This window comes from Sesamum indicum, linkage group LG9 (assembly GCF_000512975.1).
Source record: "Sesamum indicum cultivar Zhongzhi No. 13 linkage group LG9, S_indicum_v1.0, whole genome shotgun sequence".
In the NCBI taxonomy this organism is placed as follows: domain Eukaryota; kingdom Viridiplantae; phylum Streptophyta; class Magnoliopsida; order Lamiales; family Pedaliaceae; genus Sesamum; species Sesamum indicum.
Genome location: NC_026153.1, coordinates 7,812,207 through 7,835,407, shown reverse-complemented (window position 1 = coordinate 7,835,407; position 23,201 = coordinate 7,812,207). Strand labels below are relative to the sequence as shown.

At 33.2% G+C, this 23,201-nt stretch overlaps 3 protein-coding genes and 1 long non-coding RNA gene across 5 annotated transcripts in view; 2 read left to right on the top strand and 2 right to left on the bottom strand.

The window, feature by feature from the left end:
* LOC105171069 lies at window positions 49-1,565 on the bottom strand. Its single transcript, XR_002287800.1, has 2 exons — window positions 1,331-1,565; window positions 49-308 (listed from the first exon to the last, which is right to left on the bottom strand). It is a non-coding gene; the product is annotated as an uncharacterized LOC105171069 (long non-coding RNA).
* LOC105171068 (cytochrome c-type biogenesis protein CcmE-like) lies at window positions 4,960-6,211 on the top strand. The gene has a single exon (XM_011092075.2). The coding sequence runs from the start codon at window positions 5,076-5,078 to the stop codon at window positions 5,904-5,906; it is 831 nt and encodes a 276-aa protein (XP_011090377.1). The 5' UTR covers window positions 4,960-5,075; the 3' UTR covers window positions 5,907-6,211.
* LOC105171067 (chlorophyllase-1-like) lies at window positions 11,934-13,900 on the bottom strand. Its single transcript, XM_011092074.2, has 2 exons — window positions 13,608-13,900; window positions 11,934-12,874 (listed from the first exon to the last, which is right to left on the bottom strand). Exons 1-2 carry the CDS (start codon window positions 13,869-13,871, stop codon window positions 12,143-12,145), a joined length of 996 nt encoding a protein of 331 aa, XP_011090376.1. The 5' UTR covers window positions 13,872-13,900; the 3' UTR covers window positions 11,934-12,142.
* Window positions 21,164-23,201, top strand: part of LOC105171066 (zinc transporter ZTP29) — a 5,161-nt gene continuing 3,123 nt past the window's right edge. Inside the window, exons 1-5 of one of the 2 annotated variants that reach the window (XM_011092073.2) lie at window positions 21,164-21,666; window positions 22,142-22,200; window positions 22,442-22,534; window positions 22,623-22,712; window positions 22,819-22,900. In XM_011092073.2, coding sequence (XP_011090375.1) covers window positions 21,594-21,666; window positions 22,142-22,200; window positions 22,442-22,534; window positions 22,623-22,712; window positions 22,819-22,900 — 397 coding nt within the window. In that variant the 5' untranslated portion in view covers window positions 21,164-21,593. The remainder of the gene's footprint in view (window positions 21,667-22,141; window positions 22,201-22,441; window positions 22,535-22,622; window positions 22,713-22,818; window positions 22,901-23,201) is intronic. The other variant, XM_011092072.2, reaches the window with a different exon arrangement.

The window sequence follows — 23,201 nt, the reverse complement described above, 5'->3', positions numbered from 1 at the left end:
GTGGAAGCATTAACTGTTGGCACAGATATTGCCTTCTTTTCTGCCAAATCGGTTTGTGCATTTCCAGCTTCTGCAGCAGTAGATTCCTTCTCACTGCCACTTGATGATCCATTGACAATGTTCTCGATCGATGATGCAGCAAGCTTAGCTTGTTCTTGTTTCAACATCAGGTCCTTGTAACATTTGGAGCACATGTTCATGTTAGCAGCACTCCCAAAGAAGCCACAGTTGTTGACACACAAAACAGGGCCTTCTGGATGAGGTTGGCATCCCGTTTCGTCGTGTTCCATCCCGTAACTTCCGCTGCCCTGTAAAACACTAAAACATATGATACCATAATTTTCATGCATTCAGTCTCTTTACCTTTCTACACATAAGCAGGGAAGGCACAAGAATAGTTTCTACTTCCACAGATCATGGGAAAGAATATATTACTTCACCCCCCCTCAAAATTAAGCACAACAGCTACGAGTTACTTGTCACTGAGGAGATCTAAAGCAATAGTTTTCCATCATTGAAACCTTAGAGATCAGACAGAAAACCTAAAAGGACACTAAGGGATGTCGGAAGAATCAAGGGCCGTCTTCACACGCAGAAAACTCAAGAAGGCTACAAAAATCAATAATCACACAAATATCTTTAACAGCAACTCATGGTAGAAAAGATTGAAAAATTGAGTATTACAAACAAGCTAATCAAGTAAAAGTGATATTATATTGTTCACATGACAGCAAGCTGTATTCCCTCAGCCCACCTCCAACTCTTGAGTTTTTGAAAATATTCATTTACCCGCAGAAAGACAAGAGCATAAAACCTCATAAAACATCTGTTCCTGCTGCTATTACTGACAACCTTAATCATATACTAAGTGAAATTACAAAGATTTATTCTTTACCAAAAATATGTCAGAAAACGCAATTTTTAGGTACCTTCTCAAGAAATAACGTCAAGTTCACAAATCATCAAAACCCAAAAAGGAACCCACCCCCCAAACCAAGAAAAGGGAAAAGCCAACTCCACCACATACATTTTAAGAGAAAGAAGAATAAAAAAACTGAAAATTTCTGAATCAAAGAAAACGAAAAGCTCAATATAAAATAGAAAAAATCAAAAGAAACAACAGAAACCTTCATCAGGCAAATTGACATACAATACTATCAAAATTTCAAAAACCCATATATCAAATAACCCACAAAAGACAGATCCAATATTCAGAATACACCAGCAACATTTCATATATCATATACAAAACGATCGCAGAGAAAAACACAGACACACACACACACCCCTAAAGAAAAGGGGGAAAGCAGGAAAACAACAAGGAACTGACCGTGGAACTTGCAAGATCAGAAAAAAAGAGAGTGTTTCTCGTGTCTTTCACCAAACGCCTATCGATTGATCAAAGAAGGATGAATTTTATTTTTCTTGGTGTCTGGTTTTTCTGAAATCTCTCTCTCTCTCTCTCTCTAAATTCGATTAGTAGAGAGAAAAAGAAGAGTTGTTGAAGAATGAATTCTGTATAACTCTTCTTCTCCCAACGAAACCTTTTCTTCTGATTAGGTGAAGTGTGGACGATTCTTATTTGTTGAGATTTTGATTCACGTTTTCTTGTTCCTTGCTTTCCCGTTTTACCCTTGGGGAGAAGATCAATGACGATTCACCCATTCGCTGTATTCTTTCTTGCATTCACTTACGTTTTTGACCAAATCAATGGCAATTTGGGCAATTCCATAAATCAGTTGTGTTTGTGGCTTGGAATTCAAGCAAATACAACTTGTCATCTTATATTAACAAATTATTGTTACCATATATAATAAAGGCTCATCATTTGCCCAACTCCATTTTTTATTTTACCAATATTTCATTTCACACTTACACCAAACCTCTATAAAATCTTTTTTTAAATAAAATTACTGCTATCATTTTTATATTCGTAACATGTATATATAAATGCAACATATATTATAATAAAATATCAATCCGTAATAGAATTAAAGTTTTTATTTAAATTTATTTTTTATTTTATTTGTACAAAAATTATATAGTTTGTTTGCCTTAAAGAAAAATATACATATAATGCATATATATTAAAAATATAATAAAACTTAGAATAAAAAATTCAAATATGATTGTCCTATTAAATTTTTGGTGAAAATATATTTACATGAGCATCAAGTTTCTAAAAACTGTAAAATAATATTTTGAAAAGATAATTATTTACAAATAATCTAATTCTTCACAAATGTTAATTATTCCAAAGTTCATTTAAAGTTAACAATCACACACACCAACCTTATGTTTGGATTTGTATTTTGTTTTGGATTTTGGAGACAGAGAGATAAAAATAGAGATAAGTAAGTGTATGTTGAAAATAGATGGTATGTTTGAATTTGTGATTTGAGGTAATTTAAAATATTTTAAAATAAGTGGTGTATGTTTGATATTGAGATTTGTGAGACAAAAATTTCTATTCATTGTCAAATCATATCTTTTTTATATATATTTTTATATATGAATATGTATATATATAAATATTGTAATTTTTTTAAGACAAAAATCACTATTTGTTGTCAAATCACGTCTCTTTTATATTATTAAATGTATATATATCTATATTATATTGAAACTTGAAAAATAAAAAAATATACAGATAAGGTATAAAAAATATACATTTCTTTTTTTTTTTTTCTCATTCATAATGAGTTTGTATAAATTCTAATGTTATTTAAATTTGCTATAGAATAAAATAATTGAAGGGTTTCAATTCAGAATGTTACCACAATACAGAGTATACGTTTTGAATCAAACATTGTTTATCGAAATTTTTATAAATTATCCACTAACATAATACTTATACTAGCATAAAAAATCGTGCTCACAATTATCTAATTAAAATTGGCTTTTCTTATCAATTGAACCAACAAATATTGGTTCACATAGAACTATGAAATATGTCACTTGATTGCATAAAACAATTAACTCCAACTCCATGCCATTTTCCTTGATAGGTATTTTTGTATTATTGGGTATTGTGACACGTTGTTTTTGTGTACATATAATAAATAATATATTAATTGGGCAGTTATTAAATAATAAAAAATTTAAAAATTTGAATAAATTAATTATCTTGTTAGTTGAAAAACATATTGAATCACAAATAATCGTTGGATCACTGTATCGTATGCAAATCTTAAAATTACAGATAATAGTTGATCTATCTTTAAATTTTATTTAATTATAATAAATATATAATGATCAAAGCAAACGTCTCATTCAATTGTAACGATGAATTTGAATGATTTATCAATTTAATAGAACAAAATTATATAGCTCCTTCTTATGGGATTAAATTAAAAGTGGATAATATCCCGACACGAAATTAGTTGGGCTAAGCCTTCTTTTATTTTAAGACGTCTTTTCATAACAAAATTGTTAAATTTGTACAAAATTAAAATGAAATTAATTGGATTTGAAAGAATCTAATTTGAATTTAGAAATTTTCAATTAAGGCCATAATTAAATGGCATAAAATGTTGGATGTAAATATTTCACCTAACAAATAAAGAAGAAGCGAAATCCGGGTGGGGGCCATGTTTGGCTTTGCTGCTAAAAAAAGGGAAAAAGAAAGGACAAATTTCCAAAGTTAATTAGACTCTGACAATTGCAACGTCCTTCTATTCCTTTCAGGTGGGGGCCCCACACCCCCCCAACGTTAAGATATTCGACCGTTAGTGCAAATTAACCTAAAATAAAAACCAAAATCAGCACTCTAATCCAACCGCCAAAGGCTATAAATACAATGCCTTCTTTTACCCTTTCATCCACCGCTTTGCTTCATTCTCCTCTCCGTAGAACCAATCACACTTACACTTCTCTCTCTGCGCAATTTGTTCAATTACTTTCGAATGGCTCAAACCGGAGTTTCTAGAGCTGCATTCTTCGCCGCCATCTTTGTGGTGCTCTGTCTCATTTCCACCGCCGTCAGGGCGCAGGACAGCACCTTTGCGCCGGCTCCGGCGCCAGGGCCTGACGCCGGTGCAGGGGTTTCAGTCAGCTGCTCCGGTGCCGTCATTTGCTTCACGGTGCTCCTCTCATTTGCCGCCTTCTTCCGGCAGTAGATGTTCATATTCATATACCTATTGTTATATACGGAGAGTTGAGAGTATGAGATTGAAAACATATTTATTAAATTCATAATAAAATTATTTGAGTGGTGTGGGGTGCTATTGGATTGGTTCTTTTAGTAGTGCTTTTTATGTTTTTTACCCTAATTTTTGGTTAGGGTTGCACTTGTGGACAATGTTTTCTCCGGCTGTGGGGATGAATCATGATAAATAAAATTTAATTTGCTCTTTCTAATTTTTACGGAGAGGTATGCGGATTTAGTTTTATCGTCTCTTGTGCTTAAATTTCTCGGTGTGGTATGGTTAATTATTGGTAGGTGAAATTATAATTTTAGTTTTATATGAGTGAGAATTAACATTTTTAATCTTTTATTTATCAATCTACATTATTACTATAAGAAAATAAATTCTCAATTGAATTTTATGGCATTCATAATTTTATTATTAATATTGTTATGTTTGTTATGTAATTTGTTATTCTCTTAAATTAAGTATATTGTACATTCACATCAAATTAAATATATGTCATTGCAGACTTATCTACTCACTATTCTCCGCATGGACAGATTTGGCACTCATTGTACCTATTTTTTATTTAAATTATTATAATATTTATGATCTTAATTGACATTAAATATGGTAAGTTATGATAGAATTTTAAAAAACATTAAGACCGACTTTCTATGATTTTTTTTGGTAGTTAATCAATAGTCGATAAATTGTAATTCACATTACTTGTTATTAGAATTTTGAAATTCTTGACTTTTAAATATTCACAAAGTACACAATTTTTTAAATTTTAAACGAAAAGTCTGCGAAATTCGTCCAACTTCCAAACGAATGTCCGAGAAATGTTATATCGTCTCGTGGGTATGTCAAAGGTGGAGGGTGTTGCATGGTTGAAACTCCGTTAAACCCTTCTAGATTCTCCCCACGCCTCTCTTTCCTCCAATGGCCTCTACATTCTCCTTGTCCTATATTCGCCGCCGCCTCCTCCTCCGCCATCACTTCAACACCGCTAGCGCCACCCTAATTGTACCCAAGCTTCACCCTTTTACCCAGCCCCACTTAAATTCTTACCGATCTCCCATCTTTAACCACCCCCAACACCCCTTTCTCCGTTTCCTTTCGACCCGGTCCATCCGACCGACCCGACCTAACAAGCCCGACATTGGGGCTCGAGCCCGGCAGCTCCAGACCCGCCGCCTTTGGACCTACGCCCTAACCTTCAGCTGCATCGCCGGATTCATAATCATAGTCCTTAACCAATTCCAAGATCAATTAGTGTTCTATATCACCCCCACGGATGCCCTAGAGAAGTACTACTCCAATCCTACAAAATCCAAGTTCCGCCTCGGTGGCCTCGTCCTTGAGAACAGCGTTGCCCAAATTCCTTCTTCCCCGGAAATTCAGTTCGTGATCACCGACTTGATCACGGATATTTTGGTCAAGTACGAGGGCAGTTTGCCCGATCTCTTCCGCGAGGGGCATTCCGTGGTCGTTGAGGGGTTCATTAAGCCGGTGGATGAGGAAATTCGGAAGAATGAGGAGGTCATGTTGAGGAATAGTAGTAAATTGGGGATTTCTGAGAAGGCGAGGAATTTGGACTGCTATTTTGCTGCAACGGAGGTCTTGGCGAAGCATGATGAGAAGTATATGCCTGCTGAGGTTGCCACTGCAATCGAGAAAAACAAGAAGTTGATTGAAGAGAAGGAGAAGAAGGGGGAGGAAGCATTGATCAACGCTACTTCCAGCGATAGTGCCAGGCCGGTGAAGGTGTGATTTTGTATGTTTCCAAATCCTTTTTCTTGGGTTTGAATCAGATCAGTAATCAGTATGATTCTTATACTCATGAAGAATTTGATTTTTATAACAATTGTTATAACTTATCAGTGCAAATGAGGGGTGGATGATGAGAGGGAGACTGGTTTAGGCGATTTTGTTGTTGTTGTTGTGAGATATTGAATGACGGGTTCTAATTGAAAAATTGTTGTAACAGTGCCCCGGGAATGAATGGGGTTTCTTGGATTACTGGTTTTAAGAGAAGTAATAATAAATTGCAGTTATGTTTGTTGTCCCTTATAGAACTGTGCGATCTCTACTTGCTTTAATTATCATGTGTCATTCTTTTGCTTCATTATGTTGAATTGGAGAAGTGGTCTCTGTTTGTTTCATGACCTTTTGATTCTTGTGGCGAGTTCAATTTATGGAAGTACAAAGTAATATTTGTGTTATGAAATTCCCAAATAAGTCTTCATATGCTTGAGTGGTTGATTAAATAGTTATGTAAACAGCAGTGGATGATATTTACATGGAGGAACAGAGTTTATGTATTGGCTAACAAGAAACAGTAGAAGTTATCTTATTAGAATCTTTCAAAATCTACAAGTACTTAAAAGATCTAAACTATGATATTAAGATTTATAGGTAACCGAAAAGCAGTGTAAGTTTTTCTGTCACCATTAGGTAGAATTAGCACCACGACTTATATATCCGTACCTCACATCAATTTGCTCCACCATAAGCCAGATTTTTGAAATACTTAAACATGCTGATCTGCTGCTCCTAATCCCATTGTCTTCCTCACAGTAGTGATCGAGGCTCTAGTACACAACCATTACCATCACCCACAACCCACCACAGCCCAAGTACTTTACAGCAGATTCTGGATATCTTAATTGCCCAAAGTTCATAGAACACCACCACAAAAAACCAACCCAGGGTCCCAGAACTAAATGATCTTTGGGTTTCAAATAAAAAATGTCGGGGAAGAGAATGAAGAGAAACAAAGAGCAAATACCAGTTCTGCTAGGGAAATTTCAAAATTGGAGCTATGCAATGATGAAATCAGATATGACTAACTCCTATCTGGAAAAGATGTGTATATTATCTTAGTATTAATTTCAACTGATATTCAGATAGCTGGCATTGAGATACTATATGTTATTTAGTGCCAAGTAGCTTATGAAATTGGTTCATTGATCTGATTCAGTATGAAAATTCTGATGAATATGGTAGTATACATGGATGGCTTTGTAGTTATACAGTATCATTTGTGGTGGTGCAGTGTTGTTATAATAATATAATTATACACTTGATGTTTATTTATAAGGTTTTGATTCTAAAATATGATGAAATGAAGGGATTAAGAATACTTATTTCATTGTCACTCTAGACCTTGAAAATGACTCTGATTAAGTGAGTGCAGAAGGAAAAGAAATCCTTCCACAAGACCTCAGAAGGTTGGAACCCAATTCTTATGAATTAGGTTGTTCAGTTGAGTTATGTCTGGTTTGAGCTTATGTTGTAGCAATTAGCCCTCTGCAATTTCTTGGGGACCAGAAAAATGACCCTGGACTGTTCTGTCTTATCTTCGATAGCAAACTCATTCATTGGCCAGAATACTATCAAAATGCTGCCGTGCTACCCTGTCTTGGGTTATTGAACCCTTTGTTCATCAATCTAAAAACAGCAGTCTTTCACCTTTGTTCCTGTTGAAATATCTGCTGGTCTGCTGTACATGGTTTACTGCTGTTGCTGCAGCTGCTGTACAGAGGAAGAAGGAGAAGGCTTTGAAGATCGTATTTTGGTTTTAACGTTTTTCCTTTTGCCTTAAAATACGGTTTCTCTTAGCCGTTGCTCTTAATCGCTTTTTCCTTTCTTTAGCAACTTTATTAGTCAAGCACGATTTATTAAGAGTTGGTTACTTCTGCTGTGTATAAAAGAAGACGGGTGTCTTCTTCTTCATTGCAACCAAAAACTATCAGTACTCAAGAAATACAATCAGTGATTCTTGCTTTCAATTTCCTTCTTTCCCTTCGTTTAAATACTGCGAACAATTGCTTGTTCTCTATGTTTCCGCTGTGCGAAAATTCACATGGTATCAGAGCCATCAACTGATGGTCTCTGATATCTTCTTGCTGAAATAAAATCACATCATCAACCTTCTTGAAACCAAGAATCTAGTAAACCTTCAAGAATGGCGGAAGATCCGGAAATCTTGAAACTTCAACCAGGTGACAACCCAGGGATCAGTCTGGTGACAAATTTGTTCGATGGAACAAATTTCCTTTCGTGGAGCCGGTCCGTAAAATTGGGCCTGACAGCCAAAATGAAGCTTCCCTTTATTAATGGAGAATTGCAAAAACCAGAAAAGAATGCCAAGGAATTCGAGCAGTGGATAAGAACAGATTCCATGGTAGCTTCATGGATTCTGAACTCTATCAAAAGAGAAATTTCAGAGTGTTTCATGTACACAACCAGTTCGAGGGCACTATGGAAGGAACTGGAAAACAGATTTGGCCAAAGCAATGGGCCAATGGAATATCAACTCAAGAAAGAATTGGGCGCTACTACTCAAGGGACGATGTCCTTATCAGCGTACTTCAACAAGCTCATGAAGCTGTGGGACGAACTGGCTTGCATCACCCCCATACCAACCTGCACTTGTGGAAGTTGCACCCGCGGAGCCTTAAAAGAAGCTGCCAACACAAAAGAAAATGATCAGCTCATTCAATTCCTTATGGGATTGAATGAGGCGTATGATAATGTGAGAAGCCAGATATTGGTTATGGAACCACGGCCGGATCTTAACAAGGCTTATTCAATGGTCTTGAATGTTGAAAAACAGAGAGAGGTCAATTTCGGACAGACACAGACAACTCCAAACATGGCAATGCAAGCTTTCAAGAAGCAAGAAACTCCAAGAAACCTTTGGAAGAAGAGACCCACAGTAGACAAAAGATCTTTAGTTTGCAAGCATTGTGGGAAGATCGGCCATTTGAGGGAAGGATGCTTTGAAATCCATGGCTATCCGGATTGGTACAAACCACTGCAAGAACAAAAGAAGAACAATCTCAACATTCAAAATAGATCAGCTGTCGCCATGAATACAGAGACTGAAAGGGCCAACAATACCGTTGATGGGAAGGCAATGTCCAATCTGATAAGAACTGAGTTCCACAGGCTCTTTGAAGAACTGAGGTCTCAAAACACCGGAGCAGCGCAACCAGATAAGTATGAGTTTTCAGGTAAAACCTTTGAGCATAAATCTTTAAATTCCAGAAAATCTGATGTGTGGATTGTTGATAGTGGGGCAACAGCCCACATGTGCAATGATCACTCCTTATTTGATACTACAGAAAATTATGCTCAAGACACCTATATACATTTGGCTGATGGCAGTAAACATCTGATTAAATACTCTGGAAATGTTAAACTCAATGATAAACTGTCTTTGAGAAACACTCTACATGTTCCTGACTTAAAGTTTAATCTGTTATCTGTCAGCAAACTATGTAGTTGTTCCTCTATTAGACTCAAGTTCTCTAAATCCTTCTGTATTTTGCAGGACCTTGTGAGCATACTATAACTGATATTAAAATGAAATTGCATAATCTGTTCACTATCAAGAATCTGGGAAAGGCCAGATTTTTCCTTGGTTTAGAAATTGGCAGGTCTGATGAGGGAATGATCATCACTCAAGGCAAGTATATCAAAGACATCTTAGCTGATACAGGCCTCACTCAAAGCAAGGCCACAAACACTCCTCTTCCAGCCGGTTTGCAGCTCAAAGCTGCTGCAGGAAAGCAATTGAACAACCCTGAATCCTATAGAAGGCTGCTAGGTAGACTGTTGTATCTTGGCTTTACAAGGCCAGACATTTGCTATGCCACCCAGCAGCTCAGTCAATTCATGCAATTCCCTTGTCAAGAACATTTAGATGCTGCACTACACTTGGTGAAATACCTAAAGGGAACTATGAACAGAGGCTTGCACTTCAACTCTAACAACAACTTCAGCCTTGAAGCATATTGTGATGCAGACTGGGGAACTTGCAAAGAAACAAGAAGATCTTTAACCGGTTATTGCATATTCTTGGGAGGAAGCTTGATATCATGGAAAACTAAGAAACAAACTACTGTTTCAAGGTCTACTGCAGAAGCTGAATACCGAAGTATGGGCACAACCACATGTGAGCTTATATGGATTCATAGTTTACTTAAGGAACTAAAGATCAATGTTCAGACTCCTATCCCACTTTACTGTGATAATCAGGCAGCCCTATACATAACTGCTAATCCGGTATTCCATGAAAGAACTAAGCACATAGAAATTGACTGTCATCTGGTCAGGGACAAATATAAAGAAGGGCTGATCCTTCCTAAGCATATCTGTTCTAAGGAGCAACCAACGGATCTTTTTACAAAGATCTTAACAGGTACCAAATTCATGCATCTGATATCCAAGTTGAACCTGGTAAACATTTTGGGAGGTTCAACTTGAGGAGGGAGTGTTGAAATATCTGCTGGTCTGCTGTACATGGTTTACTGCTGTTGCTGCAGCTGCTGTACAGAGGAAGAAGGAGAAGGCTTTGAAGATCGTATTTTGGTTTTAACGTTTTTCCTTTTGCCTTAAAATACGGTTTCTCTTAGCCGTTGCTCTTAATCGCTTTTTCCTTTCTTTAGCAACTTTATTAGTCAAGCACGATTTATTAAGAGTTGGTTACTTCTGCTGTGTATAAAAGAAGACGGGTGTCTTCTTCTTCATTGCAACCAAAAACTATCAGTACTCAAGAAATACAATCAGTGATTCTTGCTTTCAATTTCCTTCTTTCCCTTCGTTTAAATACTGCGAACAATTGCTTGTTCTCTATGTTTCCGCTGTGCGAAAATTCACAGTTCCCAAGGCAAGAATTCAGCTCAATCAAAATCAAAGACCTAATCGAAGTTGTTGAATAGAGATATGGGATTCCAGATAATTTTCCAATTGTTTTCTAATGCGTGTCCCGACCATTCAATAGAGTAAAAACATCATAATGTGATAAAAGATCGATTAGAATTTTCTTTTATTCCAATCAAGAATTTGCTGGGACCTTTAGGAACAACCGGCTCAACCACGTAGGCATGCCTACTAGTTAATAACTCGCAATCAGATTATTATTATGATAAATATACTTGCATCCTTGCACCTTGAATGTCCAAATCATGTCGTCCGCGCATTATGACGACACCCAACCAACATGCATATACAATATTAGCCACGATTATGTTGGTATTTAATTTAATGATTCTATTTGGAGTCTTAAATCATCGTCAACTATAAATTTATTTGCCTTCCGTTAAATTAAACCAGACTGATTGTTCTGAGCTCGTACACATTGCAGCAGTTATTTCATTATTGTCTGCAAGATAACGTTATAAATGCGCGTACGTAATCATTGTGTTCGTGGACTTGCAAGAAGAGATAAGTTTTTTCCACTTCGTATGAAACGTGCCTCCAGTACTCCATCAATTATTGTTTATGATGCATGGATAGGGATATGACGACGCATACTAATATGGAGATACAAAAGATAAAAAAGAAAAAATTAGAATATGATATGATATTGACACGACTATATATAATATATATATATATTTATTATAATTTATCATAAAATTGAAGTATGCAAGACGAGAAGTATCAAGATAAAGTATAAAGTAACTTCATCTTAAAATTTTTAGTTTGATTGGAATGAATTAATTCTTTGTTTTACTGAAAACTTGTTTTTTTTTCTTAATAAACATCCTAATTCTTTTTGAAATTATAAAAGAAAAACCCGTAAACGAGTCCATGTTGGACATCTTAACAGGCGCATAAATGATGGACGGTCCAATACCATATCTTTTTTTTATTTTTTTATTTTCAAACACCCGAATGCCATATTCGATATCTCGAGCAATTTTTTAAAATGCCCGGCCATTATAGATTATTATTATTTCCCAAGTCCTTTACATTGAATAACTTATCCAAATGTGGAAATCACAATAATCAGACACAAGGATGGATTTTTCCTTTAAGTTCATTCGGCATCTGAGCAAACGCATTACAATTTATTCTGACCACAAATAGAAGAGAGAAAATACAAATACCGATACGAACTACACTACATTCAGAGGGCGAGGCCAGTCACTTGGCCAACAACTTTATTACTCAAAAGTTGAACATTTTTTAGCATAAAAACACGACTTGCTATTTCATTCTTTGACATAAATGACGGGATCAAGCGTTGTAGGAGCAGTAGTGGGATCATGGACAATGGCATTGAGAGCGTCATCACTACCTCCCAAATAAGATTTGAGGACTGCAACCACAATACCTCCGATGCTCTTCCTCATAAGATCCTTGGGCCCCTTACCACTCTTGCACACATAACTCATCATATTTGCGTACCAATCATCCAGCATGTCGCAATGACCATAATCCTTGGCAAGAAAGTAGCATACTGGTGGTTTGCTCTCATTAAAGAACTCCGAGTGGTTAACGCCGTCCGGGGCACAAGGAGGCCGCAAGATGCCTACTGATTGGTTGCCATATCCGGTGCCAATCACGGCCACAGGGATCGACATGTTGAAGCATCGAGGGATGTATTCAAGGATCTGGGGTGGGGGGCGATCCGACGGGGAAGAGCCAGCCACCGGGTCTACTCCTATTACTGCCTTGAATTTGGAGGGTTGAGAGACGTCGACGTCGATGACGACGTCCCTTATTGACTGTGCTTTTTTTTTGCGGGATTTTTGTTCTGTTCTCCCCAGTGCCAAGGCAAAAGCAGTCTTGCCACCTCTACTGTGGCCTGCAAGAGCAAGATTGTCGATGTCGGGATTGACCTTTTCAGGAAGCACAAGAGGGAGGCCTGTGGTTAGCCACTCTGTCACTTGGGCTGCTCTCCTCACTTCCTCAGCCATGGAAATGGGTATGAATCCATAGAACTAATCAAGAAAACAACACGTTTGTGATGTGTTAGTTATATGCAAGAAAAACAAATATATTATTAAGGTCGTATCAAGACCTCTCCACATAAGATTTATGTTTTTCAGATAAGTTTTGAATTTGTTTTATTAGTACTAGTCTTTACGATCGAGACCCGTACATCCTAAACCCTAATATGTATAAATTCATTGGGACCATTGATTCATTTTGGCGTTTGTGATTTATATGAAATCGTACCGACAATGATTTGTTACAATTGAGAGAATCCAAACTTATTTTATTCTTTAAGGATAACAGCCACATAATTATTTCACTTTAATAGACCTTATATTTTTGATATAACAAATAGTAAATCTATGTATAAAGATTGGAATGGAGAGTGTGAGTTTCTTTTTAGAGGTGATGTTTTGAACTACTTGTTCCATGTCGGACCCAGATGGGAGACTTAAGCGTCTTATAAACCTCAAAGTTCACCTAACTAAATATGGGATTTCGGCCAAAACAAACAATACCACTTCAAGGTCTTGGTATCATTATATGTAAGAGCATGCCATTTTATATGTCCGTAATTGGTTAGAATAAGTCCTTGCGTTCCATCGACTCAAGATCTCGGGTGTGTAATATTATCCATATGGGTAAAGGTCAGATATTTGAACAATATAAGTGCAAAAACTCCTATATTTTTAGCGAGACGTCTTTCTAACATAAAATATAAGTACATGTGTGTTTTACCTGAGGAGCAACAACTATGTAGCCATGGGAAGCAATGTGGCCGAGGAGGTTGGAGTACCAATTGTTACCAAACAGAAAACCATGGCAGAAGAGCAGCAGAGGGTATGTGCCCTTCTCGAGAGGAGCAACAATGAACAGTTCCGTAGGTGGTCTCGAGGCATCTGAAGTTTTCACAGTTATCGTCGTCACCACAAATTTTCCTGTCTCGAAAACATCATCATCGGATGATGCACTCACAACAATCTTGGCTTCCAACACTGCCATTTAATTTTCTTCTTGTGCATGTCATGTGTTGCATCCCTCCTCCTTTTATAGAACTCTCGGCCAGAAGGAAAAACACACACACACACACACACACACATTTTGTAAGTGATAAATCAATGAAATGACTCGTGTGGATACAAATCACGCTATGATAATTTTCCTTCGTTTTTATATATGTCCTACTCCTGCATTTAATGTATTTTTCCTTTCTCGGCCAATAAAATTTTGGGGAATAAATTTTTTTTTAATCAAATCAAGTTCGACGAGTCAAACTAATCACAGAGCAAACTGTGTAATACATATACTATGTGGTCAATTATCTTCAAAAACTATACACCAATTATACAATAAATGAATTACACTTATTATATAATTGATCATTTAAAACACAACCTGCATTAAAATTTTTATAGATACATGTTTTTATTTTTTTCTCTTTCACGATGCCATTAGGGGTATGTATGGAAGAGATGATGACGCAAGTATTTAGTAGTCAACTGATTTCTTCAAGAAACAATCCCATTGCCACCTAACCGCTCAAATCGGATGCTTTCATTTTGCAGCAACAGCTACCACTCATCGGTAAGGGTCCCTATGACGAGCCCCAACTGTTCAGTCACCTTGGGATGGATGTATATTTATTAGACACTGTGGCGCACCGTATTGGTGTGCATAATTTTACTAATATTTTTATTTTATTAAAATTTATAATTTATTTTTATATATTAAAATTTATCGTGGTCTTATAATTTCACATGCAAAAATTATCTAATTACTTTTTATAATGCATTGGTTACAATACATATTTTACTTGAATTAAATTAAAAATTGAAACTTTACCGATGACTATATCTACATGCAACACAATTACATAAACAATAATATATTATTTTTATTTTAATTAGTAATAAAATTGGATAAAAGGGAGTAACTTTAATTTATGAGGCATGGGATTAATTTTCTAAAAGAATTTGATTGAGTAGTTAATTCAAGATGAGTTGAAAAGTTAATCGGATTCGATCAATTGAGGGTATATTTAGTATTATAATAATTTGATGTAGTGGTATCATAACTGTTACTTTGAGTTTATAACTCGTTTTTTCTTGTATAATAGTATATATACATCGGGAAAAATGCAAGTAACCCCTTATGATGTCGTAAATAAGCAAATTACCCCCTTATGAAATATTGATTTTTGATATAATAAGTACATCAATTAATTTTTTAAGGAAAAATTCTTGCATCTGATTGGTCACTTTTTCTGTATTGTATATCAAATTACACGGTAAGTGTATTGTACTTGCTATATAATTGGTTTAGGTTCAATTAAGTCCAGTTCAAACCAGAATTTCCCTATTTTATGTGATCCCTGATTATTATTATTTACAAAAATGTAACTTATTAGTAATAATAATTAGAAAAAGCACCCACCAATGGTTCATCAAACCATTACATTGGATAACACCCAGTAGCCTTCACCAAAATACATTTATAGTGGAAGGTGGGTTTTGTGCTGTATTTTAATTTTTCTTTTTTGGGGTATATTTATAAGATACAATTTGATTTTCAGCTAATAGTACATAATACAGGAGATATTATATAATTTACCCTTTTAATTATTTTGACTATAAGTCAATAACATTTGAAATTCAGAATTTTTTATTTTTAAATAAAAGCGATAAATCATTATATAAAGATTTCAATCGAAAGAATAATGAATTTAGATAAACTTACAAAACGCAACAAAGAAAACGGTCGTGCAAACGTGAAAAATTCTAGCGCACATTGTATCTCCCTATCTAAAGAAAATAGCAACTTACCCTTCTATATTTTTTAAAATAAAATAATTTGTCTCCCTAGCTAAAAAAGTAAATTTTTTTTATTTTTTTCTTAAATATTGAAGTAAATTACTGTATTTTAAAAAATATAAAAAGTAAAAAGTACTATTTTTTTTAATTAAAGAGATAATTTATTCGTTTATAAAAGTATTATTTACATTATTTTATTTTATTTTTTTAAAATTGACGAAATTAATGCATGGTAAACACAACAAAGTTATAGGGTATATATTTCGTTATCAATGCCAAGAATATCTGGCGGAATGGTCCGACAAACCATCAATCGTGAAAGACAAAAGGTGGGACGATGTACACTCAGTCTAATGTGGAAAATGACACGCGACGATAAACTTTTAAACGTGAATTTTGCATTATATATATATGAAATGAATGTGCTTATGGGGTTTCACGTGTACTCAATCACATTCATCCAAAAAAAATCACATGCACCTATATAATTTTGATATACTTAATTATTGGAAAAAAAAAATGCAACCAACCCCCTTGTGATATTGCGAATGAGCAAATTACCCCCTTATAAAAGAACAAATAGCGATTTACTTCCCTATATTTTTTAAAATACAACAATTTACCTCCCTATGATTTTCAAAATGAAGTAAATTACCTCCCTGTAAATTGCTTCATTTCAAAAAGTACATGAGATAAATTATTATATTTTTTCATAAGAGAGTAATATACTCATTTTCAATATTACATGGGGATAAATTGTATTCACCCCTTAATTATTCCATTAAAAGTTATGTGGAGGTAATTGCCTAAAGGTCACTCATAGATTAAATGCCCCCAGTTCTATTTGTAATTATGAAACTTGTTAATATTCACATATTTTTATTTAGATTGTTCCCATTTGGTATCGATTCAATCTAAATTTAAATATTTATAGATTCATGGAGATGATTTAATCAATTTGAAATATGTGATTCACATCAAATCGTATCAGAGAATTTATAGATATCACCCTTCAATTCTATAGATTCAATTTTTTTTATTAGGGTAAAATACGCTTTACCCTCCTGAATTATTCATAATTTAACACTTATCTCTTTAGTTGGATAAAAATCCCCCTCATGCTTTGAATAATTATATTATTTTTAATATATATTTTAGTATTTTGCATATTAAATTATTATCAAGTTATTTTTAATTAATTTTTTTAATAAGGGAAGAAATTTAATTATAAGTATAGTATAAACTAATATATATAAGTAGATACATAAAAAATATAATATAATAACCAACAATTTATATATTCTTTTTGAAAGAAATTGACAAATATATATACTTAATAAAAAGTTAAATATTTTTTTAAGAAATAAATAAAATATAAATATTTAATCATATTTAAAGAAAATATTTATATATTCAAAAAATCATTTAATTACTGATTTTTATCTAAAAAATAAATAGTTGATAACTTAATTTTAAGGTAAATAGCAATTTTTGGGCCTAGTAAACCTCCTACTTGGACCTATCAATATCTCATTTGTGAGCCTAATACAACATTTTATTTCTATCATATTATAAAAGTTAGAATTAAAACACTTTGCACCCTTGAATTATGCATAAAGTGTATTTACAACCCTGAACTATAAAATGATAAAATAGCCCCTCATGGTACACATTGATTTTTTTATAATGAAAATGCCCTTAATTATTTACACCACTGAATATCTCTATTACAATCATTCTCCTAAATATAATCTGAATTATTATAAAAAATTTTTATTTAAAATAAACACTACCCATAATTTATAATTTTTATACTGAGTATAGAATCTGTATAAACTCCATAAATTTATAATTTTTATATTTTTTGCACAACTGATAAAAAAATTACATAATTTTTGCATGTGTTGCTATATATTAAAATTTTTTCAAAAATAAATATCAGTGCAAATTTAAAATATCATATAATTAATATATAATAGTTTATATTTTAAGTGATACATTTTTATTATGTGGACATGTAATTGAATAAAAACTTATAAGTTATATAACATACTTTTTCTATAATATTATATGCATTACGTATAGGCACATTTTTACATGTACTTTTTAACATAATTTATTTACTTTGTGAAATATATTTGCATATATTGAGCTTATAAATATTTTTATTATTTCATAATTAATAAAAAATATAAATTAAAAATATTATTTTTAAAATAAAATGTGAATAAAATTTTAAATCACTAAAAATAGTTCAGGAGATACTTTAATTTAGGAAATAGAATAATAAAGTATAGAGGTAAGTGAGAAGGGCATTTTAATTTTATCAATGACAAATTATTTTGTCAATGATGTTTTTTCTACCTTTTGTACTTTAGAGATAAAATACATAGTTCACGAGTGCACAAACCTGCAAGCAATTATTATAAAGACAAACTTTTGTCCAACTTTTCTGTGTGGTGTATAAAACTTCCTTCCATTTATCAACAATTTGTTTGATTGCGAAGTTCTTTTCAGTGGTGTTTGCAATAGTTAAAAAGTAAATATTTATAGGTAATTTTTTTGTTGAAAATAAATTGAAATGATGGCTTTTTATTAACATTCACTGGAAAAATATATTGGTTAATTAATATGATTAAAAAATAAAATTCTTTGATGAATATTAAATAATTACGGTTACACAATGACTATTTATTGTTTTTTTGCAAGATGAGATCAAAATATTAGCTAAAATTAAAAATTATGGCAAATATTTTGGTTATATGTAAAATTATGTGAATATTGATTCAAAATTTAAATTTTTGCATCGATTTTGTGCCCATGATAGATAGTATTGATTTGTTATGATTTTTAAACTGCAGTGATTTATAATGTAGGAACGAGTTTATTTATTTTTTTTTTGTAGAGATTATCTATTTCTGAACTGTTTAAATTAATTTGATCTATGCTGGCTATATTAAATTATAAGTAGCTCCATTTTAATTTCTACACCTTATTGATAACTTCATAAATAAAATTTATTTTTCGGGACGCTCCTCTTCAATTTTTTTCGCTTTTTACTTTTATTTTTAAACACTTTCAATTTTTACTGTAGTAATTTTCAACTTATTCACCACCAAAGGTGAACTAGTAGAAAACTTGAATAGATACTGTAGGCAATAAAGATAAATAGCTACGGATATAAATTGGCGGTTTTGATACAACTGCATTAATTTTTTATGATTCAAAAAATGTCTTTCAACTGATAAGATAATTATTTTTGTCGACATCCCAATTTTATATTAACTTAAGTCATTTAACTGTCCAATTAATATATTTTATTCTTATTTATAATATATTTTAAAATATAAAAGTTATTTATTATATGCACATAAGAACAGCGTGCCATACAATTAATAAGGTAGCAATGTTATGAACAATAATTAACCGTAGGTTTGCACCGGGTATTAATGATTGTCGTTGCGGTAAATGAGGCCAAACTATTAATTATCAGATAAAATCATGACAAATGTTATGATCATAATCAAGAATTATGGTTCACTATATATACTTTGGTTCATAACTCTACAAAAATAATGAGAATTGAGTAACTTATGTCTGTTTGTTTATATTTTTATGTTTTAGTTTTAAATTTTTGAAATAGTAGTGAGAGTAAAAATATATTTGATTATACGTATTGATATTGGAATTATATTGATTTAATATAATATTTTAATATAAAATACAGTATCATAACTAATTCAAACATATTCTGACACTTTTGCATGAAACCTATATAAAATTAAAATCCACAAAAAAACTTTTGCATTGATTTGTTTGATCATAATTAATAATATTTTTATTGCCTAATTATTCTTATAAGAGCGAAGATATGCCTCTTTACATACATTAACGTATGAAGATAAGGGTACTGTGGTTAGAAAAAAGTTTATTTGACTTGTAATAAGAAAATATTAAGTCAATTAGAGATGAAATGTTAATATCAGTAAATTGGTGAATTTTAACTAACAAAAAAATCTATTTGTCAGACGAAAACAAGCGTTGGAGATACTAGATATAGTTTTTTAAATTATAAAAAATTTACGTATAATTACATCAAATTTCACGAGAGTACGGAGCAATTGTTCCCATTTTTTCCCAGCCCTAAATTTAAAATCTAAAAAGATGACATCCAGCTCATAAAATTTTAGCATTCCCTTAGTAATTGGGCCTTGATGTAGCCTTACGTGATAGCCCAATGCAATAACCAAATAATAACAATAGGGTTAATTTCAATTGGGCTTATTATGGATTTATATTTTTGTCATTTGGGTTTTAGCCTGTTAAAGCCCATAAAGAATATCAATACACGGTCTTGTTTAGGCAATTAATTTGGGGAATTGTTATTCCATCCAACCCAAATTGCCGTTATTATTTAATATTTTTATATTAATAAGTATCAATATTCTATTTTCTAGACTGATTTTATTTTTAAGAAAAAAAAAGAACCCACTTTTAAGAATTAATGAGATCACCACTATTCTATTATCAATCGTAGAGATACATGTGGATAGAATTATAAAATATTTATATTATTATTATTATAATAATCTTGCATATTGGAGTCCAGTAGCATCACATGGATCCAATAATCTTATTTGAAAATTCTAAAATTATTGAATAACCAATAAATAAAATAAGAGTTAGCACTCTAATACTTAAAATAGTAAATATTGGATAAAAGAGAAAGCATGAGATTGGAATGAGCTAAATGGTGTGATTTGAAGATGGAGAGTTTGAATGGTACCTGGAGAGAAGTGCATAAAAATGAGAGAATTCGAGTAGTCTTGATGTATGAGATTAGTTACCTTTTGATTCATTTTAACCCCTATTTATAGTAACAAATTAATAGAGATTTTGGGGCTGGTCAGAGGAAGTTGTGATATCTTTAAAATACTTGAGATGTCTATTTTAAAAAATAATGTTTATCGTACTGTTGAACACGTCATTCAAATGATACATCAGCTAAAAAAAAATCTTGTCAAGTGAGCAAAAAAGTTATAAATATTAGTTACCTGCATCAATATCCTTGTTGGCTCCCTTTTAAGATGATGTGGCTTAGGATGTAGAGAGTGTGATTGACGTGGCATTTGAGATGGATAATCTTGGGCCTTATGGTACTAAACCTATAGTTGGGTGATAAAATTTGAGTTGGTTGGTTTGTCTTCCTTTGAGCATGTTAATTGCACTTGGGCCAATTGAGAGCCTGGTGAAGAAGAGTAAATTGAGTCTGATCCACTCATACAAAATAAATCACATGCAGACATTCACCTGAATTCGAATACAAAACCTCAGTTTTGAGCCCAATTCATCAAAGTCAAACTATGCTCTAAAAATTAATTAAACTGTGAAAAAGGATGTCCGTACAAATGATAATATATAGTTTTACATACAAACTAGAAGAGCGGCTGACTTGAAACTAAGTAAAAGTTGATAGAGAATTAGAAATTGGGAATTTAGGTAAACGTACAGAAAGCAACAAAGAAAATGGTGCTAAGCATTTCTTGGACTGGTCTCCTCAAACCATCTCTTCCTTTCCCTCTACATAATATATTCCCTTTCCCACTTCATACAAATTCTTGTGCTTTTTTAACTATATAAAAGCTCGTTTCATGCCATAATGGAATGGAACCCCCAACAGCTCCATTCAGTTTAAATTGATATTTTTATCTCGCCCTGTTAATGGTTCGCCTACTCAGTTGGAAACATCTGTTGAATATTTTTTAGTCATCTGTGGAAATCCTATAAACACTTCAGTTCTTTGCATACAATTTTGCGGCGGTGAGGAGAGGGGAGAGACGGGCTCCAAGAATTTGCTCCAAATTTTGATTCCAAGATTTTCGGATTAAAATTGGGTTTTTGGAGTTTGGAGCAGATGGGTTTTGTGGACTCCCAAGTTTTGATTGCCCTTGCTCTTTCACTTATTGGTGGTTTGAGTACCTCCATTGGTGAGTGAGTTTTAAGCTTTGGGTGCAATTGTATAGAGGGTTTTGATGTTTTAATGAGTTGTTCTGTGAAGATTGGTTATGGAAGTATGTAGATATGGTGTTTGGCTGTTTGATAACAAGGTTTCCGATTGTGCTAACATTTGGGTTTTAGACCCAATATCTTTGTTTGTGTTTCTGTTAGTCATCCGAGTTTTATTTAAGTGCTGATATCTTGAGGGCTTTAGTAATCTAATAAGATGGCGGTGATATATACTCTATAGTTAAATTCTTCTCAAGTTAGGGAAATTCTTAATTTCGTGGATTTATTTGACTGGTGAAGTAGAACCGCAATTGCTATGGATAACTTGCTGTCAATAGTATGAATATCGAGTTGTTGCATATTTTTGAGAATGGAATAAAGAGTTAGTTAGCAGCTAATGTTTGATTTTGGCCATCACAACCTACCTTCATGCTTCGCGGTTGGATTCTTGAACAGGTGCACTTTTTGTTGTCATTAACCAGGCTCCAAATCTGAAGATGCTTGGGCTTTTACAGGTAACCAAAATTGTATTAGCATTCTGATTATTCAATGTTGTAGGATGTTTATGCTTCTTGATCTAGATTATTTGTAAAAAGGGAATCATTCATATTTTCAAAAGCTGCTGCTTTTTGAGATACTGTTGCATATGTTTATATATCATTGATCGACGTACTTTCAGTTCTGCAACTTTAAAGGACTATTATTGAATTTAGAACAGTATTTTATATGCATAATAAGAGTATCTTTGCCGAACAGGGTTTTGCTGCAGGTCTTATGTTGAGCATATCTTTCTTAGATTTGGCTCATAATGCCATAAACTCCATTGGCTTCTTAAAGGGGAATCTCTGGGTGAGGCCTTCTGATACTTCTGCCTAAATCACTTCTTCTTTTTCATATATAAGTGCACTCCTTGATTGCTGTATAAATGGCTTCACAGTTCTTTGCAGGTGTAATTTTCTTTGCAATTGTTGCTAATTTTATTCCAGAACCAACGGTTGCACCCATTTCGGATGTGAAAAGCAAAAAGGTTAGGTTTCATGCAGTTTGTTCTTTACTACTGAGTGGGCTTGCTAATAGTTAGGATTATCTTTCGACAATGGTTCAATGATATTATATTTTCTGCCTCGAAACAGAAAAATGGTGATGAAGGGGGCAAGGATATTATGAAAAAGCATCGACGACAAGTACTGTTTAGTGGAATCATCACAGCCGTAGGTCAGCAGTTAGATGTTCTTTTACATAAGTCCAGATAATCGAAGAAGATTTCCCTGTCATGGTTCCCAGTTTTTGGACTTTGGATGTTTGTTTTTTATATTTGCTGAATTATTTCTCTGTGTTTGGTTGACATTTTGAAACCTAATATGATAACAAGTCTTTATTTTAATCATTTCAGTTTTCTACTTCGCACTAGGCTTGAATCTGCTCTTTCTGTTTTCTAGGTCATGCTAGTGACCTGAAACGTTGAGCATAAAAAGATTGTTGTCTCTTTTGTAACTCTAATCTTTCACATAATTTC

Excerpts from the sequence above, each read along its gene's own strand:
- LOC105171068 (XM_011092075.2), top strand. The coding sequence starts at position 5,076 with ATGGCCTCTACATTCTCCTTGTCCTATATTCGCCGCCGCCTCCTCCTC.
- LOC105171067 (XM_011092074.2), bottom strand. The coding sequence starts at position 13,871 with ATGGCAGTGTTGGAAGCCAAGATTGTTGTGAGTGCATCATCCGATGAT. Across the intron at positions 12,875-13,607 it reads ACATAGTTGTTGCTCCTCAG|TTCTATGGATTCATACCCAT; the intron begins GTAAAACACACA and ends TTTCTTGATTAG.